This window comes from Anas platyrhynchos, chromosome 3 (assembly GCF_047663525.1).
Source record: "Anas platyrhynchos isolate ZD024472 breed Pekin duck chromosome 3, IASCAAS_PekinDuck_T2T, whole genome shotgun sequence".
Classification (NCBI taxonomy): Eukaryota; Metazoa; Chordata; class Aves; order Anseriformes; family Anatidae; genus Anas; species Anas platyrhynchos.
In genome coordinates, this window is record NC_092589.1 from 4273123 (window position 1) to 4292064 (window position 18942).

The 18942-nt window shown below is 38.3% G+C and overlaps 1 protein-coding gene and 1 long non-coding RNA gene across 8 annotated transcripts in view; one reads left to right on the top strand and one right to left on the bottom strand.

The window, feature by feature from the left end:
• The window catches only part of SPTBN1 (spectrin beta, non-erythrocytic 1), a 140322-nt gene extending 132801 nt beyond the window's left edge, over window positions 1-7521 (top strand). For all 7 annotated transcript variants that reach the window (XM_072035046.1, XM_027453223.3, XM_027453222.3 and 4 more), the window contains 4 exons: window positions 2237-2475; window positions 3778-3951; window positions 5721-5763; window positions 6104-7521. In XM_072035046.1, coding sequence (XP_071891147.1) covers window positions 2237-2475; window positions 3778-3951; window positions 5721-5763; window positions 6104-6319 — 672 coding nt within the window. In that variant the 3' untranslated portion in view covers window positions 6320-7521. The remainder of the gene's footprint in view (window positions 1-2236; window positions 2476-3777; window positions 3952-5720; window positions 5764-6103) is intronic.
• A 101-nt stretch (window positions 7522-7622) lies between these two features.
• On the bottom strand, window positions 7623-18581 carry LOC106016904 (uncharacterized). The gene is made up of 3 exons (XR_001189948.5): window positions 17912-18581; window positions 13735-13884; window positions 7623-7676 (listed from the first exon to the last, which is right to left on the bottom strand). It is a non-coding gene; the product is annotated as an uncharacterized lncRNA (long non-coding RNA).
• Between the last annotated feature and the right edge of the window lie 361 nt (window positions 18582-18942).

Below are 18942 nucleotides of genomic sequence, written 5' to 3' on the forward strand. Positions count from 1 at the left end.
TTAAGTAGCTGTGCAGTGGCTGCTGTTATGGAACTTGTCTGTTTTACTTCAGATTAATCATTACAGGTACCCCAAAATCTGTAATATTTTCATGTCTTGTCTGTATCACTACAGAAAACATCCTACTTTCCACATTGGCTTAGCTAATAGGTAGTTCTGGATAGTTGTGCTGAGTCAGCTGTGGTCTATGTAGCATGCAGACTATACAAGTCTGCAGTAATTCTTTATTGCTGTTCACAAGTGCCTCGTGTATCTCAGACAGGGATCCTGTCAGTTTAAAAGAAGAGTATGTTTGAAGTTCAGTAACAGTCAGTGGTCAGTAAAATTTTCAAAGGGCTCTCCTTTTTCTTTAATGTGGTATGTTGGCCATTGATCAGTGCTGGTGGTGATTAATTAATTAAACATTCTTTGGTGAATCACTGGTTGTGTGTTTCACTACCTGTGTTGCAGCAGCAGTGCTGGCAATGTTTGGATAATCTTCAGTCTCATCTATTTATTGCCCCCACCTCCTGCCCTCCTTTAATCAAATTTTTTGTTTTATTTTGAGATTTGAATATAAATAGCAGGGTTTGATGGCTCTGACTTAACCTAAGTTTGAAGAAGCAGCATCATTGATTTTTACTCCAGCTGGATAACACTAGATAGATCTTCAGTGCAGGGTAGATGTTCCTTCTGATAACTAGGCTGTAAGGCTACATGTCTTTAGGGACAGAGTAAAATAGAGATATGACTTGAAGTGGAATGTGAGCTGTGATTCTTTCCCTGTTTCAGTGATGTAGTGTCTGTACTCTGGAGATTTAGATTGCTTAAAGGCAGTTAACCAACCCTTCCCATATTCATAGCAAGTTGACACTTAGGTCTTTCTAGGTCAATATCTGAGGTACAAAGGTGTGAGGTACAACAATGTATACTTGGCAGGTGCAAGAAGTATTAGACAACGGTGGCAAAATTTGGTTTGTTGCATAATAATTCGGCTGCTTTTGAATTGTCCGGGCTTTTTGCAGAAGTGGGAATGTCTAATTACTGTGCCATTCACAAATACCTGCTTGTCTGCATAAAAACAGTCCAGAATGTTTGTAATCTACTAGAGCATTAGCAGCACTAAGCTTTAGTAACTTGCTAATAATAATAATACACACTGGTTGTGTAACTCCTGAGCTGCTACCAAATGGCTCTACATGTTAAAGTAATGGTACAAGAAAAAAACAAAAAACAAAAAAACAAAAAAACTGGGACCAAGCTGCATTTCCAAAGTGTATAGCCATTAGGATTCCAATTTAAATGATTTTTGGATGAATGGCTCCTGAAGACGTCGACAGCTTGACCAGTCAGAGCTGCTGGAAACATGGCTGCTCTCTAGGCTATCTCGATCACAGTGCGACAGGCAACGCGATCAACAAAGCAAGTGATGGGCAAGGCCTTGGTTCTGTCTTTGTTTGGGGGTAAATAGCTGTGTGATGTTGTGTGACTGTGGTGGTTTTCAGTTCCTTTAACAAAAATCCAATCCACCTAATAATGAAAGTCTGAAAAAGACCGTGATAAAATGACATATGACCTCATTTCCCTTGTCTTTAAGATCCAATATCCTAACTGAGATGGTGGAGATGAAATGCATGGTGTAATCTCTCTAATTTCTGCATGTTTTGATTTTGTTGTGTCACTAGGGGAATGGGGAAAAGTGGGAAAGGAGCTTTTACAGAAACAAATTCTGCGAATTTTTGTAAATGCTCCTGGGCAATTTTGACATATGTTTCTGTTGACATACAGCTAATACCTTTTATAGACTTTTTATGCCCCAGTAATGTTATAAATGTATTTAAGGTGGCTGATGTGTATAACTTCTACTGTTCCTCTCAGGTTCGCAGAAAGTGTGATTGTTACTGTTCCAAACATTTGAGCACTTAGCAACAGAACTGAATGCTCTCATTTTAGGAATAACAATATATAAAAGAATATGAATTGACTAGCAGAGCAAAGCACAGTAAAACTCACACTGTGAAGTTTAGCAGTTCTTATATTCCTGTCTCTCCACCTATAAAATGAATACTAATCCATTCATACCTTCTAATTTCCTTGGCCTTCTGTGTCTCCATGGAATGTGAGAAAGATTTTATTGGCCTGTGTCATTCTCCAGGCAAAGTTTATACACAGCCACGTTGTGCAGGGGAACAGATTAACTGCAAGAAACCTCGGTGTCATGAGGCATCTAGCTGAACATTTCTTCCACTGTTCCTAGGTGGCAGAAACTGCAGAAACAAATGAAATGGTCAATGGAGCTGCAGAACAGAGGACAAGTTCAAAGGAGTCTAGTCCTGTTCCTTCTCCAACGGCAGACCGCAAAGCCAAGGCTGCCATTCAGGCCCAGACTGCTGCTACCCTACCAGCCAAAACACAGGAGATTCCTTCAGCTCAGATGGAAGGCTTCTTACATCGTAAACATGAATGGGAGACACACAGCAAGAAAGCCTCCAGCAGGTAGAGTACTTGATGCTTAACGCATATAATTGCATCCAAACTCACTGTGATATAAGATGGTAAATGTTACCACTGTTGTTATTGTCTTCTCACAGCTCCAAAGTACTTTCCAAGCTTATGCTCATGTTGTTCTAGGAACGGTGTATACATGATCAAAAAGTATATTCAATGAAGTTGTTATCTCATGATACATGGTAGAGAATGCAATATTAGCCACACTTAGAAGGTGGAAAAGAGATGCATAAAGATACCATGATTCTCCCACTTCACATGATGAATTCATGGCAGTAGTGGGATTTGATTCCAGATCTCTTCAGTTGTACGTTACTACAAGAAAAGAAAAACATGTAGGTGTGAGAACAGAAATGTCCATATTCTTCTGACATCTGTTTGCACATTAGCACTTTCCACCTACACTGTAATCTGTTTAGAAGAGAAAAGCGGGTGAAGATGATTTTGTGTGCCTTAGTCGAGTCCATTCCTGAGGACTCAATCCTGCAGTTCTCAAACAGGCAAATTTTTTGAGATTCCTGTGTGCAGTAGAAAAGCAGACACTGGTCCTTCATGACCTGAGAAAGCTCTTGAAACCATAACTTGACTAAAAAGAAAAGTGTCAACTAGCAAGTAGTGAGCTACACCAACACCTGAGGGATTTGGTCAGAGCTGAGGTGCTCTGTAGAGCTCAGTGCAGCTCATAAGTCAGTAAGCTGCATTATAGTCCAACCACGAATTTTCTTCAGCTAGAGTGATTTCACAACAGAGAACTACTCTGGGGCAGTGACAGTCACAAGTACTAATATCTAGAGACTCTTATTTCTAGTAATTGATCTTTATAGTTATATTAGAGAATGAAGTAGATGGTGTCTCTAAGAGCATTTTTAACAGTCAAGGATGTCATACGCAGTCTGTTCATTAGCTTGCAGCACAATGAGAATTCCTTCTGTAATAAAGCATAGCCATTAAAAGGTCAATCAGTTTTTCTCCCAAGGATGTAAACTGCATAGTCTGCCAAATAATCCACCCACTCTTAGGATATGCTAATATGCTATCACAGAGAGCTCTGGAAATCTATATTTCATTTGGCTCAAAGTCAGGGCTTCTGTCTTCAAGTCTTAAAGTAGTGCTTTTATGAGAGATTTTTTTTAATCTGTGTTTTACAGACACAGGACATAGTATACTGTATTTCTATCCTCAGATTGAAGTGGTCTCTGTTTATCATAGTGTAATCACTGTGTTCAGTTTCTCCAGTTTTGCAAGAGCATTAGACTGACAAGTATTTTTGTTATTTTCCATGTCCTGAAGATCATGGCATAACGTGTACTGTGTCATAAACAACCAAGAAATGGGCTTCTACAAGGATTCAAAAGCTGCTGCTTCTGGCATTCCCTACCACAATGAGATTCCTGTCAGCTTGAAAGAAGCAGTCTGTGAAATAGCAGTCGATTATAAAAAGAAAAAGCATGTCTTCAAGCTAAGGTAAATCTGTCCAAGCATCTTTATGTTAGCCTAAGTTGTGGTGGGTATGTTCACTTGACAAATTCATTGGCAGGATCCAGCCCAAGAACTGATTGTGAATATTAACTGCAGAATCTGCTTTTCTGAACAGGGTCTTCCCAACCCTGGATACATGGTCCATATCAAAGGTAGCAAGCACTATCAAAATAATCAGTGCACTTTATTTATGTCTGGGACAAGACTAGGTGTGTATTCCTAAAGCGAAGAGCCTGCATTTAAAAATGCTGAACTTTCCAGATATCAATGACATTTTCAGGTTTTGAACATGTAGTTGCAGACCATTCATACTGAAGTGTATGAAGTACTTAATGTTCAAAGGATTTAAAAAAAGCTTTTATTTCCAAAGTCTTGTGTTTGTTTTAATGATCAATCTTTTAGTGCCCACAGTTAAAAAAAAATATTTTACTAGTACACAGCTGTCAGGTGATTCTTTCAGAGGAGACTCAAAGTATGAACTGATCCCATTGTGGAATCCAAGATGGAATATTAAGTTGATATTGATGCAAGAATCCTCTAAATTTGATATAATCCGTATTTAGGGAAACTTGCTGTTAGCCTTCTTGAACACAGCCTGCAGCTATGTGATTCATCCTCCATGTTATTTCAAACAACTCTGAAGTGATAATTTAAGAATAAGGTGTTCCAAATATGAACTTAGGCAGAAAAAGCAATTGCCCTTCCTTCCCTGTCACCTGTATCAGGTCTCTTGGGTAACTGCATGTACATGTAGCTTATTTTCTTCACTCATTCTCATTAGAAGAATTCCCCAGAGAGTTATGCTGGCTCATCGTGGCAAAACTCTTTCTCCAAGCTGAGAAGGAGAACACCTGAGAGGCTCAGTTCTGCAAGGGGTGAGGTCTCTGTAGATCTCACATGCAGGCAAGTCTCTCACTAAAAGGGCTAGTGGAAAATAAACTGGAAATATTTTCCTTTATTGTTTAAAGAAGAAATACAGGCATAGTTACATTCTTCCAAGTGTCTTAATTTACATTAATGTTATTTTACTGATTAATACTTAATTTCATTTCATAAATAGATTTTAAAATGCTTTCATTTTCTGGGGAAAGCTCAGGAAGCCTGCAATGCCGTTCCCACTGACTCTGCTTCTGACTTGTTTCAATGCCTGAAGTTATTCGGTCCTTTTTTATTAATATGTCTTCACATAAATCATTTCCTATATTCCAGTTAAACTCCCTGAGTAAAATCAGCAGAGAAAGCAGCAGCAGCTACTCAGGAATAATATACAGTACAGTATCTTGAGTCACCATCACAGTACTTACGACAGCAGGGCAGCTGCAGAATTTTGACAGGTTTCTACAAAAGCAGTGAAAACTCTGGGTGTTGTTTGTGACTTCTGTCTTTTTAAAGTATTGAATAAACTTTTATACTATCGTTTCCAAAAGAGAAGAGATCTGCCTGAAAGAGCAAGTACTGAAACAGCAGTCATCGGCTGCTGAAGATGGCAACCTCCCTCTGCAGTGCATCCTGACATACTGGAACACAACCACTATCATAAGCATGTATAGAGACCAGAATACAGTGTGTGTGGCTGCATCTGCATGATAGTATGAGATATTAAAACATTAGTTGTTGGGGTGTATTTGTGTGTATATAGATGTTATGACTGTCCCATATGTCTCAGTCTGATTACATACTGTAATTAAAAAAGCATGAGTTGTACCACTGTGATTATTACTAAACTAAATTTGTGATGGCGGTTTTCTTTGCAGATTGACTGATGGCAATGAATACCTCTTCCAAGCCAAAGACGATGTAAGTTTGTTTTTCTCACCATGCATTACTGATGTGGAATCTGTGCTGTTGTACAACTGGGAAAAAAATGGAAAGAGCTGGGGATACACTTTGATTTCCTGGTCTTGAATCATGTATGAATATGTGTGTTACGTTTAGATTAAGAAGCTCACACAGACAAACCAGGGTTTCTCAGATAAAAGGTACAGGTTGTAGTAGACAGCCCCTGCCAGATGATGAGTTAGGACTGTGTTTAATTTCCCACTGCTATCCATTCCCCATCTCCAGTGTTGAATGAATGAGAGAGAGAGAATGTGGTGCGTGGATTTTAACAGCTTTCTACCTTTGGGTCTTCTTGAAGGAGGAGATGAACACGTGGATTCAGGCCATCACATCAGCTATCTCATCTGATAAAATAGAAGTGTCCCCAACCACTCAGAGCACTCCAGCTTCCAGCCGTGCCCAGACCCTGCCTGCCAGTGTCACGATAACCAGCGAGTCCAGTCCTGGCAAGAGGGAGAAAGACAAAGAGAAAGACAAAGAGAAAAGATTCAGCCTTTTTGGTAAAAAGAAGTGAACTCCATCTCCACACACTGCACTTCTCTGACCGTTCCAGTGGAATTCCAGCATGCGAGCTCAGAACCAATACGTTACTCTCTGTGCCTCATGTTCCTCAATGTGATTGACATTTTTTTATTTATAGAGCGTTTTAAAATAAAAAGCCAACAAAAAAGAATCTAAAGTTACAAATGTGTATGAGGTGCATTGGGCAGCTTCTGTAGGAGAGGGAGGACCAGGTTTGGGGGTTTGTTTTTGTTTTTTTTTTTAAATGAAGTTAATGTAGATTAGATCTTAATATTTAAACTGTTCCTCAATTTTGTGAGGCTGTCTTGGAAAATAACCCACTCCTAGTGCTATTGGTATGCAAGGCAGCGGTGCTTTCGAATCTACTGTGCACATCAAAAAACAATGTACAAATTTTCAAAAATGTTCACTTCCATTTAAGGTTGTTATGCTGAGTCTTGACTAGTAGAGCCTCCCATTACAATTCTAACATTTATTAAAATGATAGTGTATTATCTTTGCTGTAACAGAGTGCAGGTATGCATTAACTTACAGACAAACCATTTATATCCTGGCATTGGTTATTAACACAACCTGAAGCTTTTCTGCATCAAGTACGACAGATAAGAATGTTGGTGTATGAGATGGATTAGCAGGCTGATACAGTTTTAAATAATCTGTAATTTCAAATTTTTTTTTTTGCCGAAATACATTATATTGTATGTTTCAGATAATTCTAGTACAAAGTATAATAAGACTAGATGTATAATAAACCCTTTAAAATCATTGATAAGTGTAAAAGTGGAACTGAAGCATTTACTGGAAAAGTAATGTTACTCAAATGGTTACTTGCTTGTCAGCTACAGCACTGTGTGTTATAATTTTGCTACATTACCTTGCTATTTGATACATAGTGTGCATTTCTGTCACTGTAACTATTGTAATGAAAAATTTTCATCTTACTGCACAATCAAAAATTACATTTAATAGGAATGAACTTTCAATGACTGGGCCTGTAGTCAAGAGTAGTACTGGAACTGGCTTTCAGTTGTATTGAACTGTACCTCTAGACTTTTACCCTATCTGTTAAATATATGCTATGTCATTAAATGCTTTTAAAACTAAATATGCTGGTTAAGTTTCTTATTTCATTTCTGATAATGTTAAAACATAATTTTGAAAGAGGATCAAAAATAAAGTTATTTTAAAATGTCATCTCTCCTGTGCACTGAAACTAATGTCTTAACGTGTAATTCTATTTTCTGTGTGAAAATTCATACTGAAATAATTTCTTGTTTTCTCACCACTTTTCCTTACCTTTCCTTTTCCTTCACTTCCCACCTGCCATCCCTTTCGTCCTGCCCCTCAGACTGTGCCAAAGAAAGAGAATAAAAGGAGAAGGGATGGAATTAAATCAATGTTGTATAAAATGTTTCAAGGTAGATTTTTTTTGTTGGAAAAAAATCCAACAGAAAAAAAAAATGGAAGCAAGGGCTTGAGCAACTGAATGAGTTACCTGAATGTCTACCTGATTGACAGAAATATCCATGTATTAGTTTGCAGCAAATTATTTTAAGTAAGCCTTGTTCTCCAGCTTTCTCCTTACCCTATAGTAGTTTGCTCAAGTGCTTAAGCTCTCAGTAAATCAGGCAGTAAATGAATTTTATAATTGACTGAGGTGTTGTTGTCCAGCCCAATTTAATTTCACTGATATTGTGTCAATTTTTTAAACATCACTCTCTTGAGATACAGCCACCCTTGCTTTCAAGTGAGGACATAGATTTAATGCAGCTAAGGTGAGTTCCAAAGTTCAGCATTTCCTTGACCTTTACAACATTTTGAAGACTTAGCATCTTTTCAGAATTTTCTTTAGGTTGGATGACATCAGGGGAACTATGTGAAAGGGAAAGTTCCCAGAAGACCAAATAGGTATTGAAAATTTAAAAATCACTGAAATATACAGAACCTGTTGTTGGGATTTTGTTTGTTTGTTTGTTTTTTTGTTTGTTTTTTTTTGTTGTTGTTGTTGTTGTTGTTTTTTTTTTGTGAATACAATTTTAGATGGCAAGTACATACAGTGCAAACAAGCATGTCTAAACCAGCTTCTTGAACATATGACTAATACAGTGTCTTAATTCTTTTCATGGATCGTACTGTTTTATGGATTCTCTTTTTTTTTCTGAAGTTATGGGTTATTAACTGAATATTCATGCATGAGTTTTTACTCCTGTAATAAAACATTGTTCCAGCCCAAATAGTAGTAAAATGTAGGATAATACCACCAGTCCTGTAAAAATGTAATACAATAAAAAACCTGAGGTTTAATGTCAGAATATGAAACTCTTAGTTGATAAAAATGCATCAAAATGTTGATGTCTGTTGATGCCTTACTATATTTGTCACTGCAACGAAGCTATTACAATAGCTATGTCATTTAGAAGATCAATCTTTACTGCCAGTTGTGTGAACAGTAATTTGGTTGATTATGCCTTCAGAATTCTGTTTTTCTTGCCTCTTACCTCAAGTGGTTCCTGAAAACTACTTGAGTAAAGTCCTTTCTGCTTAATAACTAATTTCAAGTTGCTGAGGAACAAGAGTGAATTCTGAAAAGTCTCACCTAGTTTCCCTTTTGAGTGTAATTTATAAGGGTGCAATTTCCATGCAGAGGGAATTGGTGGGACAGGAAGAGCATCCTCTGACAAAGCCAGGTCGAAAAGACAAGTCTTGGGTCAATATGATCCCATCCTGTTTAAATGCTGAATACCTTCAGCAGAGCTGCACATTTCATGAAGGGGACAGGGCGCTTAACAGGTGCTGGAGCCACTGCAGAAGTTCAGGGCAGCCCTCTTTTGTCGTAGGTATGTTAGTTTCAGAAGGGGGTGCTTTTGTGAAGGATCTGCTGAAAAACGTTAAAGAAAACTAGTATGGATGACAGAAATGGGACTGAAATAGGGGCAGGTTGTTGCTGCCACTATTGTTAACTATTGGAGTGGTGCAATCCAAAGAGTTATATAGCCATCTCTAAACATGGTTCGGCCCCGTTGATGGATGGGGTCATACTCCTTCCGATTACCACACTGAAGAAAAATGAGGCTTTCTAGTACAGCTTCAGACTGTACCGCAGTTTCTTTTTGTTGGTACGTTTTCCCAGGTGATCCATTTTTAAATTGCTTATGTTTTCTCTGGAGATGCATTGCAAAAGTAATATATATGTCGAATTTTAAATTTTCCAAAGAAAATTAATGGAAGCCAACTGCCTTTCAGGTACATTGCCACCATTGTTAGGGACACATCATCCCCTAGTCAGGACTGTCTGTTTTCCTTTTTTTGTCTTGGTGAGTGCTTTATATTGAAGTCCCAGCTGGGTTCACAGAGCTGCACCTGAATGTTCCTCCCTATATCCTCAAGAATCATGTACAGTGAGGATAAAAACACCACAATTTGTGAACCATGGGAATTAAGCATATGTTGAGTAGGAGGGTTTTCTTTTAGATTGATGCAAATAATCTATTAATCCATCTGTTCTGCATAGAGAATGTGTTCTGTTGTAGCGATCCACTCTGTATGGGGAAAATTAACGGTAAAAGTAACAGAAATGTATGATTAAATTCTGTTCCTGTGAAATACTGTTTTAGACTGTTTTTCACTTCACTGTGTTTCTCTTGATTGAGTTTGCAGAGAATGGACTTTAAATGTGTAGGGTCTTTATCAATATACTTTTGTAATAAATAGCTTGCAGGTCTAATACCATGATGCCTTTTATTTGTGGATGTTTTCATTTTTCTACCATTACTAAGCATAGGTGGCTGTGTAAAAACAGAAACTTAACGAATTGGAACAAATTCAAAATAAAAAGAGGGGTACTGTGCTAAACGATACCCTTAATGTTCAAAAATTACTATAAAAAAAACAGAACTCAGCTCTGTTGATGCTACAGCACTATCTGTAGACTGAACAACAGAGTACATCCTGACAAGAGGAATTGAAGTCCTCAACCAGCTGAAGAGGAAGAAGGGTTCAGCTTGTTTTCTATGGCCTGGTATCAAGAATACATATTTTGAGGTCAATCAGAATATAATGGTAAGGTAAGAAGGCAATGTGTTCCTAATGCAGCAAAGGACAACATTAGAATTTGAATTGTGCTTGTGACTATGTACATGCAGGCTGCTTGTTCTTCAGCAAGACCGGGATTTGCCTCTTCTAATCGCATTCTTTGTTTCATAATAAACTCCCCATGGGTAGATGCCCAGATCCCCATGATCCAACAGAGCTCTCTGTTGCACATGCAACCAGTTGAGTTTATTTGCAAACTAAGCTGATTTAGTAGTTGGGCAGAAGGAGAACATAGCTAAGATAGGAATAGCAACACAGCCTTTCCGACTGTAATAATGAATGTCTGGCTCCTGTTGGTGGGAGCCAGACAGAAAGCTGAGCTGAAGATGTTTAGCACTCGACAGTTGTATTGAGGTTATCCTAATTCTCAAACTACAATGATATGCTGCCTGTGGTGCACTTCACTCTACTGTTCATTTCACTTCTTCCTGAGCAGCTTGGGTTTACAAACTCGTTAGTGACCTGGCCAGCAAATTCCTCCTTTGATTTCTTTAATCTTGGTACCTCAGTTGCCCTGAGGGGCCCTTACAGCATTGAAACCTGGTTGTTAGCACTTTAACATTTAAAGCAGTAGACTTCACATACATTGGTTGTTTTGTTTGTTTGTTTGTTTGTTTCGCTTGTTTGGTTGCTCTTTTTTGAGTAGCTTGATTGCAATATAAATTGCCGTCTCCTCCACTCCTCCCATTTGGTTATCTGAGAGCTGAGCTGTTACAAGGCAGAAGCTGCAGCATGGCTGTGAGCACCCCAATAACTACTGAAATGGAAGGGAAAATACAGCGGAGTAGTCTCCTCTTCAGTGTGTTCTTCCCAGCCCAGGCAACGCCCTTCTGCAAAGGTAAATCAGACACAGGAGCTGGGGCCTGTCCAGGGCAAGAGATTTCTGGCATAGGTAACTGCTAATGTGCCACAGAGCTATCATAAGTTGGAGCTGCCTGAGAAGTTGCCAGAAAGGTAATTTAAAGACAAAAGTACAGCCTGCTTATGATACCTAGCAGAAGCTTTCTCCCCAGAATTTTGAAAATACACCATAGTTTAGTACTTAGTATGTGCTTGCTAATTTAGTATTTATTCTTTTTTCCTTTAAGACAAAAAATCTAAACATCTGCCAAAAAAATGCAAACAGGCCTTCATGTCCAATTTAAGAGATCCATTTTCTGCCAAATAATCACCTTAAAAATAAGTTTTGATATGTACACGTATGTAATAAATACAACTGTTTTCTCATCTCCTGCTTTCTATTGTACAAAAGTTAAAAAATAAATAAAAGAAACAATGTTACTTTCTTCCTAGCATAATAACCATAATAGTTCAACACTTTCAGATAGATAGCTGGGCGGTTTTATTTTTAACTTCTTTTAAAGAACACTTCATATTTGTTTCATGTCTAGTCCTAGTTATTGTAGTAGAGAGACAAAATTTCAGACTGTATGTGATACATAACTGATCTAATAATGCTGGACCATCACTTACCTAGCAAGATATTGCCCCCAGTCTATGTATCCAAATATTTCTATATTTGGATATAAACGATATGATTGGGCAAGATCCTACTTTTGCAGGGCTTTACTTGTTTTTGTTTCTCCTCAATTTAAAATGTACCATAAAAACTCTATTTCCACATTAGGCAGTAATCATTTTTCAACACACAGATAGCAAAGCTTGCCAGTTTTAATTCATTCTGATTTTGCAAGGCATATGAAACTAACATATCAAAAAAAAAAAAAAAAGCAAAGTATTCTTCAACATCCTTAAAAGACTCAAATAAGTTCATCAGTGCGCCTTGACCATGCTATCTCTGCTAAAACTTGTTCAACAGTAGCAATACTGTTCTGATTTGCCCCTTGTTCCACAGTCTGTCTAACGCAAATGGACATTTAACTCCAGCACATCATTCAGGTTAGCAAATTGATTTATAACGAATAACTCTTGGAATGCATAGAAAATATCTGCAAGCCCTTTGTGGTCTGTAAATAATGCGTGTACTGCTTTGGAGCATTTGTCCAATCCTAGATGTCAAATGCAATTAACCATTTTAGATAGTATTTCACTACCCAGAACACAAACAATAAGCATAATGACATGGGTGATGGTTCTTTAAATTAACTGAGAAGACTGAAAGTTAGTGACATGCAGGCCCTATTTAACGTGCTATAGATCTATGTTGTTTTTTATCAACAGTGATTTATTTATCTATTTATTTAATAACATAGTCTTGATTCTTCTATTTCTTCTTGCACAAACAAATGCTTGTGGCTGTGCATATCTACCTCACACAACTTAATTCAGTATTTTATAATTTAACACATGCGTATCACATTAAGGTACTTTCGAAACATCTTTTTCTACCTTATCAAGCTGTAAACAGAGTATGTTTATTTAAATATGGGATAAAAAATGTTGTTTCTGTATGTTGAAAAGTAAAATATTAGTCTCTAATTGATTTAATTCACTAAGCAACAAACCTGCAGAAGGGCTAGTGCTTTAATCCACTTTTGTACTTAATGTCTTTTATGACTTCTAAGTAATAGAACAAAATACATTGTGGAATTATTCATTTTAATGTGTGATTTCTTGAATTATATCTCTCAATGAAATACCCAAGGAAAAATGTCAAGGTTTTTGTTTTTGCTTTTCCCATAGCGTTAGCATGATTTTAAACAGTCTATCTGATTCTTTCTGTACAATATGGATGAAGATAGTTAAGACTTGGTTCATCCTCTTCTAAGTCATAAACTGAACTCTTAAGTTTTCATGAAGAACACTGCATCTGGTTCAACTACAGATAACAGGCTAAGCAAACAGGACTAGCTTCTCTGCTGCAGTTACTTCACAGAGCTCTCTGTCTATACACAGCAGCACTCTCTGCATGGTCAGGACCTAGCTGAGGAGTCGGCATTCAGCACATGAAGCTATAATCCATTTTCTCCCTTACTGCTGAATGTAATTTATCCCATTGTCAAGCATTTTTCTCTAGCCTTGTGACAGCAATTCAGTGAATTCTAGTGGATTATTGTTCTTTGCTTCAAAGGATTTGAAACAAGATTAAAGTAAAAATAAGGTGAGGTATAGAACAAAAACACAATTCAATATTGTAAATGCTGTAGGGTAGGTGACAAACAGTGAGAATAAAGAGAAATATATTGCAACATAGATCAACTAAATGCAAAAAGCAAAATAGTTAGGTATTTTGCTCCTTATTCAGCTTGTACCCTGTTGCTCTGCATTCTAACAACTGCCCAGCAGGGCTGAGATGCCTTGTATCATGTGCTAATGCTATCAAAGCAAATCTAGATTAGTTGTGTGCGCCATCACCTGTCATCTGAGTCTCCCAGCGCAGCCAAGGCAGCAGAGTAGCTTCACGCAGCCCACGTGATCACATCTGCAGTGTGTCATAATGCAGCATACGCAGTGTGCACCCGGAGCAGCCCGAGGGGGAGAGCCTCTGCTTCTCAGCCATCACACCTGCAGGATAGTCCAGAACAGATCAGGAAACTGTAAATGGCCTACTGTGTGAGATAATTTGTCATTTCATACTTCATAGAATAAATTGATATTTTGTGCTTAAGTATCTATTTCATAATGAGTTTTCACTTGCTTTTTTGAGCTCAGCATGCTGATTAACCAAGTGACTGTGAGCATCAAAAACTATGACAGTTCAATTACACCTGTTTTTCTATGTATGAAATATTATTAATTTGCTTATTAAAATAATAAATCTCACAGTCTTTAAATTACATGAAATGCTGTGGTGGTTCACGATGTTAGAACTGTAGAAAATGTTTGGGCCTAACGTGAATTTTCTTACTAATACTGCTATTATTTTACTACCACACCTAGCTGAGAAAAACTGTCCCTTGTTGTCAGAGTACCATCATTATCCATGAGAGGTCACTCTATCCAGAGAGATGCTTAGCTGTAAGAGATCTGCTCTCACCTGCACAATACACCTGAATAATAAAGAAGTTTTTGGCACTCACCCTACTGGTCTTGACCATAAATTAGCTATTCATATCTAATGAGGCTCGATTCTGTACTCCTAAGGGAATGGAAGAAAAAAGATTGACAATGATTACTCACATCAATCCATATTTTTTAAATGGCTGTTCACTACAATACCGTGAACAGGAAGAAAATGTGTTTCAAAATAAACTTGTTAAATATTTTTACTTTGTATTTTCTCACTGCAAAAAAAAATGGAAGTTTGCACTAGATTCTAACAGGGCAGAGACCATATCTTGGGAAACCAGGCAAATAATGTTTAAAACTTTATTGGTTTATTAATTAAAAATAAAAATAGAATTGAACTCCACAAACAGTGGGTCCCCATCTTGAATATCATCAGCATGCTGAAATCACAGTGAAATAAAAAGCTGTTCCCCTCGCTACAAGAAGTACATCAAGGTGCTTGAGCGAGAGTCCAGAGAAGGGCAATGAAGCTGGTGAGGGGTCTGGAGAGCAAGTCTTACAAGGAGCAGCTGTGGGAGCTTGTTGAGGGATTTTTGAAACAGCAAGGAGGCCATGACTTGCTCCAGCTGAGCAAACCAAGCCACCAGAACGACTGCAAGGGGTTCCCATGACGATGTTCCCTTACCACCCCATTGAGGAATTAAAAATATTGTTGCCAACAGCTGGCTTCAAGGACAAGATCTGCATGACTGCTAATCACAAGGTTATTTTGTTTGTTTGTTTGTTTGTTTGTTTTTTCTTGCACGTGGGGTTGTTTTCTTGCAGTTGTTTGTCTGAGTGCTTTCAACCAATAACCTTGTGTGAGATGTTATCCGCCCCTGCTAAATTTGCTATAAAAGTCAAGCTATTCCGGTAATAAAGAGAGAGCATGATCTGATCATACTGGTGTATGTCATGACTTTGGCTGTTCTTCCTGCAACAGGAGCTGGGATTGTTTAGCCTGGAGAAGAGGAGGCTCAGGGGTGACCTTATCACACTCTACAGGTACCTTAAAGGAGGCTGTAGCAAGGTGGGGGTTGGCCTGTTCTCCCACGTGCCTGGTGACAGGACGAGGGGGAATGGGCTTAAGTTGCGCCAGGGGAGGTTTAAGTTGGATATTAGGAAAAACTTCTTTACTGAGAGGGTTGTGAGGCATTGGAATGGGCTGCCCAGGGCAGTGGTGGAGTCACCATCCCTGGAGGTCTTTAAAAGATGTTCAGATGCAGAGCTTAGGGATATGGTTTAGTGGAGGGTTGTTTAGTGTTAGGTCAGAGGTTGGACTGGGTGATCTTGGAGGTCTCTTCCAACCTGGGTGATTCTGTGATTCTGAGAAACAGAGTTTGAATCAGACCACGTGTGAAATTTGAAAGTTAAGAAATGTTAGGGTGGTAAATTTAGCTTTGTTGTAAAGATCTGGATTATAGGAGGCTGTTGCTTCATTTTTAATATTTGATAGTTTTGATTAAATAAATGCTTTATTTATAGCAGATGAAATTGTTCTCAGAAAATATCATCTGTACCTATAACCACTGCCATGTATAAAACTTCAAAGAAAGTCCTACACTGGCAATCACCTAGTTGAAGAAATAGGAGGTGTACACAACAGAATTATATATATGTACATATATATATATATACACATATATTTATAATGGTAAGTCAGAAGTCAGTAACAGTCACACTGTGGCCAGTGATGCCAGTGCCAGAACACCAAAACACCCCCAGTAAAGCACATGATGCGCAAAGCTCATGTGCCTTGCTCTTTCAGCAGGATATAGCATGTAGAAATTTAAAGAATAGAAGTTGCCATCAAAAATCCTGCTGTTCATTCTTCCTTCTTCATTTCTTAATTATAAAGCAGAGAAGTTATTGGAGGAAGGGCCAACATTTTACAGAGCCCATTGTGATCTAGATGATCAAAGGATGAGTATGTACTCTTTATTCCCTCTGGTTCTGTAGATTAAATGTAACCTGGAAACAGTCTGTACTATCCTTTCCACAGAGACTTATCTTTGAAATCCAGCTACTTTCTTTATCGCCTCATGGTAAAAGAAAGGCAGTGAAAACTATCCCAGCAATTGTCTTCTGAATAAAATGGAAAGATAGCACTATGTAATTCTCAAGAGAATGAAGAGCTGGATTCTCTTTACTTGGAAAAGAAATGTCAAATTTTAAAAGTTATGTAAACTTGTGGCAAGATGTAGGCATGTCTCAGATGAATCATCATAGGAAGGAAGCTGAGTCAAGTCAATGGCAGCCAGGATCCTTAGCTGAAAAGAAGGGGACACCTCCATCCTTCCTGTGACAGAAAAAATCCACAGTGATCTTTCCACAGTTTCTGTCGCAAGATCAAGATCTCTGTAATGGTGACAGCGGTTTTGAATAGATTGGTGAATTTCCATGAAAAGATTACAGAAAGACAACCCAAAACGCATGCCTGGGTAAAGGCTGGCAATAACCCATCAGAGATTATCCAGAAGACCCTTCAGGCAGGAGCTGCGCTGTGTTAGGCATGCAGAGGTTCTGCAGCTGTATGGTGTGCGCAGCCAGGCTGGGGCTCTGTGCACCACTCTGTGTGCTCTGTACCTCTGGGCTTTCAGCAGGGATGAGCACAGCAGACTAAGGCAGATGGTTTTATTGATCTGCTCTACGTGGCAGTCCTGGACTGCACTCAAGACATACAGCAAAACAAATACATTATGGTTGGTTGGTCGGGCTTTCTCTCTAGGCTAGGATTTGAAAGAATACAGTATGTCTGATCCTTCAGAAATGAGCTTGCACTGAGTCTGAGGATGGAAAAGACTCACTTTTTTCACTTTTTTTCTGCTAAGACTATTTCTGGACAGATCCTAGCATTTCATCAATGCAAATCAGTATTTCCACCCACAAGAAATAAGAGCTTAGAGCCAATTCCCCTGTTATTATTTTGTAGTTAAATTGTAAAATCACTGAGAGGCATCAATCAGGACTGGATTAGCGTAATGCCAGGCAAAAAAAAACAAACAGAACTAGATCACAGTTCCTGTCTCTGATCCCTCCCCCTGCCAAGTTCTTACGGATTTTATATCATTTAAAAAATTATTTGCAGCTCAAATAGAAGGTGCCTATTTTGAAATACCAATTAATGTGCCTTCTCAGTGCATCTGCAGTACATTCATCCATAAAAAATGAGTTTTAAGTGGTATTTTGTGTAGGAAAGATCTAGGACATAACACAGATGTTTCTGGGAGGAAGAATCTCAGTGTTCATTATTAATCACAGCTCTCAGATATGTATAGAGTGGGCAGGATATATCACGGAGGAATAGAGTTAAACGGAGATGTGGTGCTTTTTGGCATCTATACCAGGCACGCTTTAAAAGAAACAACCAAACACAAAAATCCCAAACCCCTCATGAACAGCAGCAGCAAATGGTCACTTCGGCAGAGGGTGAGTGATAAATGTCATTCAGACAATAGTCATACAGAATGCCATTATTAGTTGTATTTCATCTAATAATAATAACAATGAAACAGGGACTGAAATAAGTTAAAAAGTCACCTACCTGAGCAAGACAGGCACACTCTACTAAGAGTTAAAACAGAAAATATTTGGAGGCAAAAACAGTGGATGGTTGGGTGTCTGCGCATGCTTGTTCATGACAACGGTTTTCAGACCTTATAAAACATTAACAGAAGACAAACAGCAAAACTGTTCTTATGTTCCTGTTTACTCAGTCTGCCACATGAGTATGTAGAGTCTTCACATGTGACAGCAGCTTCTCTCAGACAGCTAGTGTTTTCTAGCCATCAAGAGGCATTTAAATAGTACCAGGAGGTATTAGCCATAAACATGGCTAAATGCAATACTGCAAACATGTTCATGTTAGATACAAACTTCTAATTGTTACTGCCCGGGTGCCATTGGAATAGATTTAAGACAAAGCTTTTTTGTTAAATTGATGTCTAAGCCACAGGTGGTAAATGGATCTAAAGTTTTTTCCATTTCCAGCACAAACAACTCTTTGATACGTGCAAGAGCTATTTACACTAAACAAGTAGTCACTCAGAAGCCCATCCTTATACCTGCCATTCATACAAAGCTAGCAAGACAACTTATCTGAGGCCCTCCTTTTTGCCTAAGTTCTCAGCAAGGCCTGGCAACGTTCATTTTTCCAACCAACACCATTTTTCTGTAGGTAACTCGGAGGCTCAGCAGCCAAGCAGAATCTGCTTCCGGCAGTACCTGGCTCCAGCCTTTTGGGGTGCCTTGTGCAAAATGCCTTCACCCGTTCTGAAACAGATCTCGGTGGCCTCCTCGCTCTCCTCTGCACGAGACATTGGCAACAAAAGCAGTTGCTGAAGCTGAGTATCTTTTGCATTGCCTTCTCGGAAACCCTGCAAGAGGAAAATTAAGTGTTGGATCAAATAAGATTATTTTACTGGCTAGCCAAAGAGCTTAAAAAATACTGCCTTAAAAAAAATACTGCTGTCATAAGCACTTATTAAGCTTATAACACTTTGGTGAAGCAAAGTTAATTTGTAAAGTACTACATAATTCTGTTGCTAATCAAATAGTTTCTTTTTACATTTAAAA